At 51.5% G+C, this 13,189-nt stretch overlaps 2 protein-coding genes across 2 annotated transcripts; one reads left to right on the top strand and one right to left on the bottom strand.

Annotated features, from left to right (window-relative positions):
• Window positions 1-123: 123 nt before the first annotated feature.
• On the top strand, window positions 124-3,989 carry OAZ1 (ornithine decarboxylase antizyme 1). The gene is given in 6 exon segments (XM_031604321.2): window positions 124-328; window positions 2,443-2,500; window positions 2,502-2,588; window positions 2,700-2,872; window positions 3,356-3,441; window positions 3,558-3,989. Coding segments are annotated over 6 exon segments (651 nt in total). The 5' UTR covers window positions 124-212; the 3' UTR covers window positions 3,689-3,989.
• A 2,816-nt stretch (window positions 3,990-6,805) lies between these two features.
• On the bottom strand, window positions 6,806-12,031 carry PEAK3 (PEAK family member 3). Its single transcript, XM_090126103.1, has 4 exons — window positions 11,340-12,031; window positions 10,499-10,626; window positions 9,792-10,378; window positions 6,806-9,122 (listed from the first exon to the last, which is right to left on the bottom strand). Exons 1-4 carry the CDS (start codon window positions 11,447-11,449, stop codon window positions 8,142-8,144), a joined length of 1,806 nt encoding a protein of 601 aa, XP_089982229.1. The 5' UTR covers window positions 11,450-12,031; the 3' UTR covers window positions 6,806-8,141.
• Between the last annotated feature and the right edge of the window lie 1,158 nt (window positions 12,032-13,189).

Here is a 13,189-nt window from a genome sequence, read left to right as displayed (position 1 = left end):
TCATGGACAGTTGAACCGTCCACTGCGAAGGAGTCTTCTCCCGTCCGGGGGCGTGGCCCACCCAACGGTGCGTCACCATAGGAGGGGGCGTGGCCTTCCCGAGGGTATATAAGAACCCACTGCGGCCGGGGTGCCATTTTGTGTAGCAGTGCCTGGAGAGCGGTCGGCGGGGGGGCGGCGGAGGGTTTCGGGGTTCGGACCAGAGCGGCCGGATGGTGAAATCCTCCCTGCAGCGGATACTCAACAGTCACTGCTTCGCTAGAGAGAAAGAGGGGAATAAAAGCACCATCATGCCCGCCGTGCTGAGCCTCAGTACCGGACAGAGCAGGTGAGGGGTTGGGGCCTCCATCCCCTTCCCTCAAGGCCCGCCCTGGTGCCCCCCCCTCAGGGTTGGAGGGGGGGAGGGGGTGCTGTGTGGCGGGTGGGGGCGGGGCGGTGCTGCGGCCTCCTCGCTCATACAGGGCAAAGGGGGAGGAGGGGTGCAGGTGGGTGAGAAGGAGGAAAAAAAAAACAAACCCAAAAACAAACAAAAAAAGCCAACCAGAAGCAAATAAAATTCATTTATTTCGGCGTCTGAGAGCTGCCCGTGTCACGCGGTTACACCCCCACACATCGCCCCCCCCTCCCTTCCATCCCCCCCCCACGCGGCTCGGTGCCACGTTTGCTGGGGGGGGAGGGAGGGAGGAGGGGGATGGGCGGGGGGCACCGCTGGGAAAAGGAAGCGGGCCTGATGGGGCTGGGAGATGCAGTGCGAGCTGTTATCCCCTTATGTAAGCGCAGGTCTCCTGGAGAGCGACGAATCGAGGGCGCTGAGCCCAAAGCAGAGCGTTATGGGAGCTGGTAGTTTAAAAGTCGAGCGGGGATTAAATAATGCCAGCAGATGTTGAGGATGCAGCAGCTTTGGGGTGAGTGGTGTTAGGAGGTGGAGGCTGAGGAGCATCGCTGTGCCCTCTGCGTGGGAAGTGATGGATGCAGCTGGTTCAGAATGGAGAGCAGCTCCACAATGTCACCAAAAGCTGTTTTTATCCTTCAGAATGGTGATAATACTTTTTTTTTTAACCGGAGTAGGTGCGCCTGAGCATCACTGAAACACAGAATTGCAAGGTGTGAACAGCCTTTGTTGTATACTTGGGGGTGAAAGGTGAGGTCATAGAGGATTGGTGCTGCCCTGGTTTGTTTAAGGGCTTATTATAAGGCTGATGAGGAATACAGGGATCTACAGTGATTCAGAAGTAAATAAGGCTGCTATTAAAGTATTCCAGAGGTCCTAAAATAGTGGATTGAACCCTTATTTAATTGAGATTGAGCAAATTATCGTCTTTAGCTTAATAACTTTATAGCTGCTGTGCTTACTAATGCTTCCAGCATATAATATTAGACCTATAAGGCCATTCATTGCCTTTCCAATATGGATTATTCATCACAGATGTCAAGCTCGTTAAAAAAAAAAAAAAATTAAACTCGTGTGAACTGTGCAAAATGGTGGATTATTTTGTACGTGTTTATTCTGATTTGCAAATGGCTGCTGGCACTCACAGACAGGACGATTGTGAAAATTTCCCTAAGGGCCTCGATTGCTGCATCTGCTGAGATGACGCAACTCAAGAGTGAGCCTGCAGGGTGAGGGATGGTGCAGAGGGAGGGGCCAGGCACAGCTTTTGCTGTTTGTACAGTAAAGGCTTGCTCACAGTGAAGCAGCCTGATGGATGGGATGGAACTCAGCGTGTGTACAAGAAATGCTCATGTCTCAACAGAACATCCTTCACCTGAAGTACCGCAGCGTGGCTGAGTGATGTAAAAAGGCTCTAAAAGTCAGGAAGGCTCTTAGATTTTTCAGATATTTGGATTTGCATTGAAACCAGACCTTGCTTTCTGAGCTTTGCATCGTGAGCTTTTGAGACAGTCTCACAGATAATGCTATTTCATGTATTTTCTGTTCTCAAGCTAAAAGCACTGATGCAAAATTCTAATTTAATTAAGGCTACATATCGTAAGGGAAAAGGATCTCCAGCTTGCTGGGCCAATCATGGTCTCTTAGGAGATCAAGGTGGGGAAGAAAATGGGGTCTGTGGCATCACATACACAATAGTAAAATGGTTCCTTTCCTGAGATTGGGTCAGATGTACAGCAAATACACAGCTGCCTTGATAGGGAAATACACCTCCCTCCAAACTGAGAGTATTTTCACCCCCCAAGCTAGTGTTTCCATCCAGGTACTCCGGTGATGCCTTTCTGGTGCTTCTGGCTCTGGACTTTAGGTGATGTTCTGTGCTTGGCCTGGATGTTCCTTTGTCTTGCTACCAAGTAGGTTGCAGTAGGAGTTGTTCCCTTGATCTAGGTTTATTTAAAAAACAAAATCAAAAAACACTGCCATCTAATGCTTATAAAACTTAGAATTCTCATGACTCTTAATGCTTGCTTACCTCTGTCATCCTTTTCTAGTTCCAGGGTTCCCTTCAATTGCTGTAGTAACCTGGGTCCGGGGCCTCGGTGGTGCTCCTGATGTCCCTCACCCACCCCTGAAGATCCCAGGTGGGCGAGGGAATAGTCAGAGGGATCACAATCTTTCAGCTAATTTATTTTATTCGGTGAGTATGAGTATTGTTAAGCAGCTCTCTCTGATTGGTGGGAAGGCTCTTTTGCCTTAAACCTATCTCCAAAATGAACTGGAAGTAACGTTGCACTTTTTAATTCTGCAGGATAATCGGCTGAATGTGACAGAAGAACTAACATCTAATAACAGGACAAGAATTCTGAATGTCCAGTCAAGGCTTACAGATGCCAAACACATTAGTTGGAGAGCAGTGCTGAACAACAACAACCTCTATATTGAAATACCCAGTGGTGCTCTGCCTGAAGGGAGCAAGGACAGGTGGGTAGAATAAAATGCAACTTTAGTACAAATTGTCATGAAGGTCTCAAACACTGTACTGTTCTTTTCCATTTTTTAAAATTGGAAGTGTGGTTACAGTGCTTGGTGGCAGACTCATGTAAAAGAGCATCAAATGGTCCTGGTTTGAGGTCATCCTCTGCCTGTTCTGTCAGCCAGAACCAACTAAAAGATCTGTGATGTCAAACTGCTCCTGGTAGTGATAGCTGCCTTTATGCACTGAAAATGGAGCCTCATTCTGAGTCTGCCTCTGCAGTTCTCCCTTCAGAAATTTGGTGTAACGATGACTTAGATTTGTGCCCCTTGTTTAAAACTTGGCTTGGTGTTTCCTGCTGGTGTCAGTCTTCAACCCATGACTTTCACTTCTGCTTACAATGAGCGAGGATAGTTTCACAGGGCCTTGCTCCTTACATCTGAGGGAAGTGCTTGCCTGTGTGCACTCAACGCCCTCTGTTTGTCTCACAGTTTTGCAGTTCTTCTGGAGTTTGCTGAAGAACAGCTTCAAGTTGATCATGTGTTCATTTGTTTCCACAAGAACAGAGATGATAGAGGTAGGTGTTAACTCAGCATTAGAAAGGCTGATGCAATATTTGAAGTTGGTTTTGGTGGATGCTTTTAGCTTCTGTTATGGAATCATGTGATAAAATGTCTTCCTTTTTTTTTCTAGCTGCATTGCTCCGTACTTTCAGCTTTTTGGGCTTTGAGATTGTGAGACCAGGGCATCCCCTTGTCCCCAAGAGACCAGATGCTTGCTTCATGGCCTACACGTTTGAGAGAGACTCATCAGAAGAAGAATAGATTGCAATGTTTGCCTCTTAGAGCTTTCTTGTTGTCTATAAAGATGATTCTGTAGAAATTTTGTCAACATCTATTACAGTATATGTAACTTTGTATGAAACGTTGTGACCAACTGCTCTGGTGGTGAGATGTTGAAAATTTCAGACTCCACATCTTTTTCTGGATTTGTGCGCATGTTGTGGTTGTGCAAAAATAAATGCTCCCTCCAAATTAGCAGTATATTTCTTGAAGTTTAATATTGTGTTTGTGATACTGAAGTATTTGCTTTAATTCTAAATAAAAATTTATATTTTACTTTTTATTGCTGGTTTTAAGCTGTTTAAGACTTGCACTCTGAAGAGGTGCCTCTGGAACTGTCCCAGCTATTTCAGGTAGGGAAAGGCTTTGGGTCACTTGTTGCTTGATGGGAACTCAAAGTGATGATCTGTCAGGACTTGCAGTCCAGGAAAAGCCTGCTTTTATTGAAATAATTAGCAGATTATCCATTTCACTGGTAATTGTGATCCCCAGATTTCTGCTCTATCAATGTTTCATAGGGTACCTGGGGCCTCTGCTGATTACAGAGTCACAAGTGAAATGCTGAGAAGCACAGCTTACACATGCCATGAGGTTCAGGTGTCTCAGAGTATCAAATACACACTTGTAGGCTCTGGAGGCTGTGTCAGTGGTAGCAGTGGAGTCCTGTGCTCGTGTGCAGGATGATTCAATGCAATCCTGATCTAGCAAGGCTTGTGGCATTTGCATAGCTACTGTGACCCAGTCCAGGCAGCCTTCATAACAGGAGCTGCAAGTGTGATGAAACTGGGATTGAAGGAGAAAGGGCTGGAGTTGAGTATAGTAGCATGTTTGTAGAGCCTCAGCTGTTCAATGTCTGCAGTACTCAACATGAGGGAAAAAGTGCTTGCATGTTGCTAGAATTACCAGTGCTTGCACTGAAACTGTCTGCTACAGAGGTAAGTCTCCAGAGGGGCTGAACTTGAAAGCATATTTCACATTTTTTTTAGTGCTTATATCTGCAGCTTTATGGGCTTGTTTTGTACCATCTGATCCTATCAAACTGTCTATAAAATATGTAGCAGCGAATTGCTGGCACAGTTTGTGTGTTGGGTGCAAGGTTATTTTACTGGGTTTGAAACTCCCCCTTGTTCATGCTGTGAGTTGGTGTAAATCCAAGCACATCATTACAGAACATGTTGTGCCCTTGGCTTGATGTCTCTGCAGCACTTGGCCTTAGGAAAACACACGTGTTGGGATGTATAAATGGACCATGAGGGACTGCTCTGTGGGGTGATGCTTGGGCAACTGTGCTGGGCTAAGCAATTCAGGAATTGTGTGGGGTAGATTGAACTGCCATCCTTCCAGCTCTCCTCTCAAAGCAGCAGGGAGCACATCCTGCAGTGGTAACTCTTGCTGCAGCACAGTGATGGAAGCTTGTGGCACTGTCTTCCTGGAGAGCCTGTTAAATTAGCAGTGTTGCTAAGGGTGAGTGTTCTTATGGTCTGTTTAATGGGCTTTGGGTGCTTACACAAAGCTTTTGCTAACATCTTGACCCTTCCCACCTGCAGAGCGTGCTCCTTGCGTCCTGGTGGACCCAGTGCAGCAGCAGCCCTCCCTCTTTCCCCCTGCTAAGTGCTTGCAGCCTTGTAATCCTGCTCTTCCTGTGTTGTTTTTTGGGAAAGCTGTGAACTTGCCAGCAGCAAAACAGAAGGGTGGGGGAGATGGAGTGGAGAGGGAGAGGATGTTTCTGCTTTTCCTCACCAAGTTGGCAAAGGCCTGAAATTCCTAAGAGGGTTCTCTAGAGGAATCTCTTTTCTTCTGATGTGCTGCAGCAGTGCTGCTGCTGCCTGCTTTCTGCTGGGATGTGCCAACACAGAGCCCAAGCTCTGCTCTGAAGCTGTTGTTCCCTACAAACTTGCTGACCATGGGTATTCTGAGCCACTTAGCAAAAGGGGCGAGGTTCACTGATGGTGGTGGTTGGGTGGAAATCAGAACTGGGGATGCAAGTGGCAGCAGTGCAGGATCCGGCCAGCTTGGGGCTGGAATGGGCATTCAAAGCAGTTTGTTTTTCTTTCTTTTTTTTCATGGTGAAATGCCCAAGCAGGCTGTGCTGCCAGGGCTCTTACTGCCATCTTGTAGCCATGCATGATACTACAGGATGCAGGGCAATGCCTCTGCGTGGTTCTGGCCCAAAGGCTCTGACTGGGAGAATGAAGGCTTTGTGAGAGGGCTGTGCTTGGGTCGTGTTTGGGCAAGGAGCTTGTTTGTCTCCATTTCTTCCCATCTCTGATCCAAAGGACCTGGCTATCCTGTGTTTCACTTCCTGTGCTGCTTTGCTTTGGGAGGCGCTCAGGGCAGGGATGCTCAGAAAAGGGCTGTGATCTCAGCTGGGTACGGCTTTGAGCCCATGGCCATGAAAATGGATGGGGATGGGACATGCTTCCATGCTGGGCTGGAAGAAAGCAGTGCCCTGGGGAATCACAGAATCACAGAATCACAGAATGACCTGGGTTGGAGGGGACCTCAAGGATCATGTAGTTCCAACCCCCCTGCCTAGCAGGGCCACCAAACATACACCTTTACTAGATCAGGTTGCCCAGAGCCTCGTCCAACCTGGTCTTGAACACCTCCAAGGACGGGGCATCCACAACATCCCTGGGCAGCCTGTTCCAGGACCTAACCACCCTCCTAGTAAAAAACTTCCCCCTAACATCCAACCTAAATCTTCCCTCTTTTAACTTAAAACCATTTCCCCGTGTCCTGCTATTATCAGCCCTTATGAAGAGTTTACTCCCCTCCTGGGAGTAAGTTCCCTTCAGATATTGAAAGGCTGCAATGAGGTCGCCCCGCAACCTTCTCTTCTCCAGGCTGAACAAACCCAACTCCCTCAGCCTGTCCTCATAGGGGAGGTGCTCCAGCCCCCTGATCATCTTCGTGGCCCTCCTCTGGACCCTTTCCAAAATCTCCATGTCTTTTTTGTACTGAGGGCTCCACACCTGAACACAGTACTCCAGATGGGGCCTCACAAGAGCAGAGTAGAGAGGGACAATCACCTCCCTATCCCTGCTGACCACCCCTCTCCTGATGGAGCCCAGGATCCCATAGGGAAGCAGCAGCACACCGAGGGGACAGGGCAGGAACCTGCTGACTGGGAGCATTTTTCTCCCTTTGCACAGCCTGCAGCAACTGCTCTGCTGCTGTCAGGTGATAGCAGGAGAATGATAGCTGTGAGCAGATTAATAATTACTCGGTTAATAATTATACCAGCTACCCAAGCAGGGCCTTGCATGACACCCCGCCCTCTGTGCAGGCCGGGTTGGGGATCGAGGTGCTGAGCTGCTCTGTGCTGAGCAGTGAGTGCACGTGCAACGTGTCCTTGAGACGTGTCCCTTCGCACGCCCCGGGACAGGTGTGGTTATGGGGCTCTGTGCAGCACTGCTCGCAGCTGAGTCACAGCCTGAGTCAGATGGAAGCATCTTGCCCACGAGTGAGCAGTGCTTCCCAGCAAGGGGAGGAGGTGCCATGCAGCCCAGTGCTGTGTGCAATCGGCTTGTGCCCCTGATGTGCCAATCCCTCTCTGCCACCCCATGTGCTGCAGCCAGGCCTTTGGGATGATCAAATTTCTGTCTTTCTCATGGATGGACTTCTCCACATCCCATGCACCTTGAGGTACTGCTATGCAATGCATGGGATGTGCTGGTTGCTGGCTCCTGGTAGACCTCGAGTGGGTCTCTTACAGACCTGCAGGCATCTCCCAGCAGCTACAAACCCAAGTGCTCAGTGCAGCTCCAGCTCATCGCCACGGAGCAGTGAACTTCAGCTTCATGATCCTCCCACGTTAGATCCCCAGGGTGCATAGCACTGTAAGAAAGCACAGAAAGGAGCAGCGTTTAAGTGGCTCAGCTCTGGGTTTTATTGAAGCTGTGTGGCTGCTTTATTTCCTCCTCCGAGTCTATTTGTGACTATGCCACAAGCTGTTCCTAAAAAGGACACGGCTGTATGATGTGTCGCGTTTCTCCTCCCATAAGTGCGTCTTAAGTGAGCAATAATGTATGACTTCTTATTGTTATCTAAAACAATGACAGCAGCCATGCAAGAAGAGGGATTTTTGGGAAAAGCCTGAGCTTTATTCGCTTTAACTCAGGGCAATGAGCTGCTGAGCTGCTGCTTCATCCTGTGCCTTCCATCCAGCTATCTTTGCTGAGAGGCTCTGATAAGCTGGTCTCAAAGCACTGAACAAAAATCAGCTGAGGATGCAAAAACACATCTGCATCGTGGCAGCCAAGGTACTGCGCTGAGGGTTTGGTCCTTGCTTAGATCTGTTCACGTGCTGTGTGGGAGCAGTTTCAGATTTGGAAATGAATTTTTCCAGCCAGGACTGGCTTTAGTTGGGGAGATAAGAGCTGGAGCCTCCATGGGCTCTTGGCTTTGGGGAACCTCCTGGGCAGGTTGGTCTTTATGGCATGTAAAGAGTCTGGGTGACTTGGTAGAGCATCTGCTCGGTGGCCTCCACAAAGTACTGGCAGCACAGCCAGTCCTCGAGGCCAGGGCTCCCTCCGGCCGCCTTCTCAGCCAACTTCAGCAGCAGCAATGCTCTCTTCATCTCCAGCCAGCTCTGGAGCAGGGCCAGCGTCTTCCTGCTCTTAGCAAAGAGCTCCTGGCGAGGCCCCCAGAGCAGGACCTGCAGGATGTGCCTGGCTTCCTTGATGGAGACCCTCTTGCATGGATCTCGGTGGAGAAGCAGTGTGGTCAAATGCTTGAGTCCCGTGGAATAGATGGACAGGGAGGGGATTGCAGGAAGCTGATTTCTTCTCAGATCCAAAGCCTTTTCCAGGGAGATATCCACGTGCAAGATCTTATAGATCAGCATGCCTACGTTCAGCTCATCTGCCATCGGGGTGGGGAGAGCAGCAGACCCTTTGGTCCAGTCCCACTCTTGGCTGGTGGAACAAGGCCTGGTCTTATCTTTCACCTTGAAGAAGTTGCTGATGAGCAGCCTTGGAAGGGACAGCCCCACGGACCCCTCCTTGTCCTGCTGGCTGCCAGAGGGACACGGGCACTGCACCAGCAACAGGTTCTCAGGGCAGATGTCACCCTGCCCCACATTCTGCACCCTGAGGTGCTCCAGCCCTGTGCACAGCTGCAGGAGGAGCAGGCATGCCAGGCGTTCATAGTGCCCAGGGCTGCTCCTATGCACTGCACGGGAGCTCTCCACAAACCCTGCCAGGGTCTGGTAGGGCACATCTGGGGAAAGGAGGACCTGCAGGACACGGGGAACAGCAGGGCAGCCTGGGGACAGTCCCCGCTCACTGGGGTGACCTGGGAGCACCAATGCCCCCGGGAGGCGGTCGGTGAAGCGGCTGATGATGCGCTGGATGCTGCAGTGTGATCCAAGGGAGCTCTGCATCTCTGTGCTGCAGCAGCCTGGCTTGAGGACCTGCAAGGAGAGATGGGGAAGGGGATGTGCTGGGACAGAACCTTTTTTGAGCCAGGCCATCGTGCAGCTCCTACCCATGTGCAGCTCCTACCCATGCATAGTGCATGGGCTCCCCTGCACCCTTTGGTGCATGCTGAAACAGCTTGGAGCAAGAAATCAGATTGGATATGAGGAAGAAGTTTTCTACAATAAGGGTGGTGAGGCACTGGCACGGGCTGTCCAGACAGGGATGTCCCATCCCTGCAGACACCCGAGGTTGAACAATGGGGCTCTGGGTGTCCCTGTTCAGTGCAGGGGGTGGGACCAGCTGGCCTTTCAGTGTCCTTTCCAACTCAAACCATTCTGTGATTCTATGAAGAAGCAGGGTATAAAGAGGGGGGTCAGCCTCAGCCGAGCAGCAAAGCTGCTGTGCTGCCTCTCACCCCACACTGTCAGGACACCCAGCCCTGCTCCACATCTGCTCACCCCTCGAGGCCTTGTGCACCTTCCCCAGCCTTGTCATCCTTGGACCTTTGCTCCCTTGGATGTGCAAGAGCCTTCAGCACCAGTTTGTTTTGCAAATGAAGAAGTGGGTGCCAAAGAGGAACCACCCAAATGCCGTCCATCCTGCTCACCCACCCAGGGCTCCTGCTGCCTGCAGCCCCCTCCTGCTGCCCCAACCCCCCTTACCTTGGCTGCGAGCTCCAGCTGTTCTTTCCTAAAAGTGACCCCCACACGGTAATACCAGGCATCCCCGCTCTGGCAGCATGGCTCCTGCTGCAGCACCTTGAGTGCAGCCCAGCCCTGCCCTGCCAGCTTGGCCTGCAGCCCCCCCCAGGACCCCATCAGCCCCTCCATGGCACGGGCACACAGCCGGGCCAGGCCAGCAGCATGGCAGCCCACCATGGCCTCGCACAGCCCTGTCCGGTCCTCCAGACCCTGCAGGATCGGGCCCAGCACCGCATCCCCTGTCCCAAATGTCAGATCTGCCAGGTTGGGCATCAGAACCACCCCCCTTGTGTCCCCCAGGCTCTGCGATTTGGTCAGGGGTTTTCTGTGTGCCCCATCCTTCTGTCGAGGCCAAGGGCTGCCGAGTTGTTGCGGGGGGTCTTGGTGGTAGGGCTGCCATGTGCCTGGCTCAGGGAGGGACTCAGCTCGCTGCAGCTGCTTTTGGGGCAAGGGGGGAGGCAGGGGGTCATGGCTGGGCTGCGGGGGGGCTCTCCTGGCTCCATCCCCTCGGCTGGCCTTGGTGGGGACGAGGTGGGCACGCAGCTCTCCTGCAGAGAGAGAAATTATTCACCCCACGTTATTCCCCCCAAAAGACGCACACAAAACCCAGTGCTGAGCACCCTCCCTCCTCCCTCACCCCTCTGGCTGGATGCTGGGCTGTCACTCACCCACGTTGCTGTAGATGAGGGCTGAGGTGGGGGTCTGAGGTGGGTGCTCCTCCAGGGTGTCCAACACGGGGGTGTTTGCTATGGAACCCCCCAGGTCCAGGCTGGCACAGCGGGCGCGTGCCATGGCCCTGCACAGAGCTGGGAGTCAGCACACGGCCCCCCGAGGGGCTTCCGCTGTCGGCTCCAGAGAGTAAAGAAAAAGGGGAAGCAGTGGACAGGGAGGCCGTGTCTGCGTGCTTTTGTGAAAAGCAGGGAGTTTGGGTTTCCTGTGACTGCACGCCCTGTTCTGCTGGTGGAAGTTGATGGGGCCTTTGCACGCCGGTGGGTGTTTGCAGAAGGATGGGGTGCACCCCAGGTCTGCCCTGCTGGTCCCTGTGGTTGGTGGCCACAAGGTAGATGATGGATGGGGGGGATGTATGGAGTGAGAGCAGGAAAACTTCCCTCCCAGCCCAAGCAGGGATGGGGGCTGGGGGATCCAGAGGTCTGTGCACAAAGAGGGGAGCACACAAACACGGAGCGGGGATGGGGAGCAGTGAGAAGGGGCCACCCATGGGGCTGCACTTCCCCATTCTGGCCAGACTCGGTGCAAACCTGCACCTCCAAACCTGCTGCTATAAGCAGTACTGAAACAACGCTGACTTTCCCAAAACCCACCGTTTTCTGCTTCCAGCATCATCAGACTTCAGCCCAGATTTGCCTCCCTCCCCCCTGCCCCGGGGAACAATATTGCCCTGCTGCAACCACAAGTCTCACTGCGGTGCAACGCTTTGGGCTGGAGCATTCTAAGCGGGTGCAGCCGGGAAGTGCATTTGGGGAGATGTTTGCAGAGCAGTTTTGTTACCTCCAAGCTTTTCCTGGCAGCGGTGGGGGCCTGCGGGGCTCCGTTCCCATCTCCTGGCACTGCTGGGGGCTCAGTGAAACCCCATCCTGTGCTCCCCCTGCGCTGGCCATGGCCTCTACTTGCAGGAAGAGATGCTTTCAAAACACATTCACCAATGTCAACGTGAGCTTAAAGGAAGCTCGAGGCTCGGCGTTGCTCCCCACGTCACCCCGGGGTGCTCCAGGGGCACCGATTGCACACAGCAGTGCACGCTGACTGCTGCAGGTTGTTGCAATGGGTTTGCTTCACCCCTGCTGCTGCTCGGATGCACTTTGTGCTCCTCCTTCTGGGTGCTGGCTGGATGGCGGGGTGGGGGGATGCTGCTGGAAATCCTTCTGAAAGCACCCTGAATTCCCTGCTCTCAGCAACACAACATCAAATGTATTAACACTCTAAAACATCAGATTTGTGCTGTTTCGTGGCCCAGCTGTAGGCAAATCACTGGAATTTCACCTGGGAGCATCGAGGCTGCAGGGTGAGCAGATGTGGGTTTGCAGAGCGGAAAGGTAACAAGTTTTGTGTTAGAAAAAGGGAAGGGAAAGGGAAAGGGGAAGGGAAAAGAGAGGGGAAAGGGAAAGAGGAAAGAAAGGGAAAGTGGAATGGATGAGGAGGGAAGGGAAAGGAAAGGGAAGGAAAATGGAAGGAAAGGTGAAATGAAAGGGGAAAGGGGAGAGAAGGGGAGGGAAGGAGAGGAAAGGAGAGGAAAGGAGAGGAAAGGAGAGGGAAAGAAGAGGGAAAGGAAAGGGAAGGGAAAGGGAAGGGAAAGGGAAGGAAAGGGAGAGGAAAGGGAGAGGAAAGGGAGAGGAAAGGGAGAGGAAAGGGGAGGGAAGGAAAGGGAAGGGAAAGGGAAGGGAAGGAAAGGAAAGGAAAGGAAAGGAAAGGAAAGGAAAGGAAAGGAAAGGAAAGGAAAGGAAAGGAAAGGAAAGGAAAGGAAAGGAAAGGAAAGGAAAGGAAAGGAAAGGAAAGGAAAGGAAAGGAAAGGAAAGGAAAGGAAAGGAAAGGAAAGGAAAGGAAAGGAAAGGAAAGGAAAGGGGAAATGGAAAGAGGGAAAAGGAGAAAGGATAAAGGAAAGAGGGAAAGGAAATGGAAAAGGAATGGGAAAAGGAAAGGAAAGAAAAGAGGAATGGAAAAGGAAGGGGAAATGGAAAGGGAATGGAATGGAATAAAAGGATGGGAAGGGAATGGGAAGGAAGGGGAAGGGAAAGGAAGGAAAAAGGCAAGGCAAAGGCAAAGTAAGGCAAGGAGGAGGAGCCCCATAGCAGGCAAAAATTTGGAGTTTGGAGCTGTGACATCCTCCAAGTAAACTTTCATTGGGGAAGCAGGGAGATGCTCACCAGGGTTATGGAAACAAAAGTGAAATTGCTCACCCACACATTGCAGTGGGGGATCTATGGAGCTGAGGTGGGGAACCTCCACTTAGCTGAAGTCTTTCTTATTTATAAGGAAATTGGTTTCTCATCCCGGTGGGGGATAAGATCTTTAAATGCACCTGCTGGAAAATTGCTTTTTATTTTTTTTTCCCCTAATTGCCTTTATTTTTTGGCCTTTTCTTGGGCATTGTTCTTAGTGCACTCTCTACAGCTCTGGTTTCTTTGGTCTGCACTCAGATCCAGTTGCTTGGCAGCACTGGTCCCGTTACACCCAGAGCTACTGCAGGTCCCACTCATGTCCCCATTGGCATTTGTGGGAGTAACAAACCCAACCCTGAAGCTGCCATGCTCTCTGGGGATATGCCTTTTTCTTTTTAAAATTTTCCATGCAGAAAATGACTGAAAAATCCCAATTTTGTGCTCCCGTCCTGGCCAGCTGCA

The sequence above is a fragment of the Phasianus colchicus genome, chromosome 28 (genome assembly GCF_987193195.1).
Source record: "Phasianus colchicus chromosome 28, bPhaCol1.hap1.1, whole genome shotgun sequence".
Lineage (NCBI taxonomy): Eukaryota > Metazoa > Chordata > Aves > Galliformes > Phasianidae > Phasianus > Phasianus colchicus.
This window is presented reverse-complemented; position numbering and strand designations above follow the sequence as displayed.

What these genes read in the sequence shown, in the direction of transcription:
- PEAK3 (XM_090126103.1), bottom strand. Translation starts at nt 11,449, where the DNA reads ATGGCCAGCGCAGGGGGAGCACAGGATGGGGTTTCACTGAGCCCCCAG. An exon ending in CCTCATCTACAGCAACGTGG is followed by an intron (nt 10,379 to 10,498) that starts GTGAGTGACAGC and finishes CTCTCTCTGCAG; the next exon opens with GAGAGCTGCGTGCCCACCTC. An exon ending in AGCTGGAGCTCGCAGCCAAG is followed by an intron (nt 9,123 to 9,791) that starts GTAAGGGGGGTT and finishes CTCTCCTTGCAG; the next exon opens with GTCCTCAAGCCAGGCTGCTG.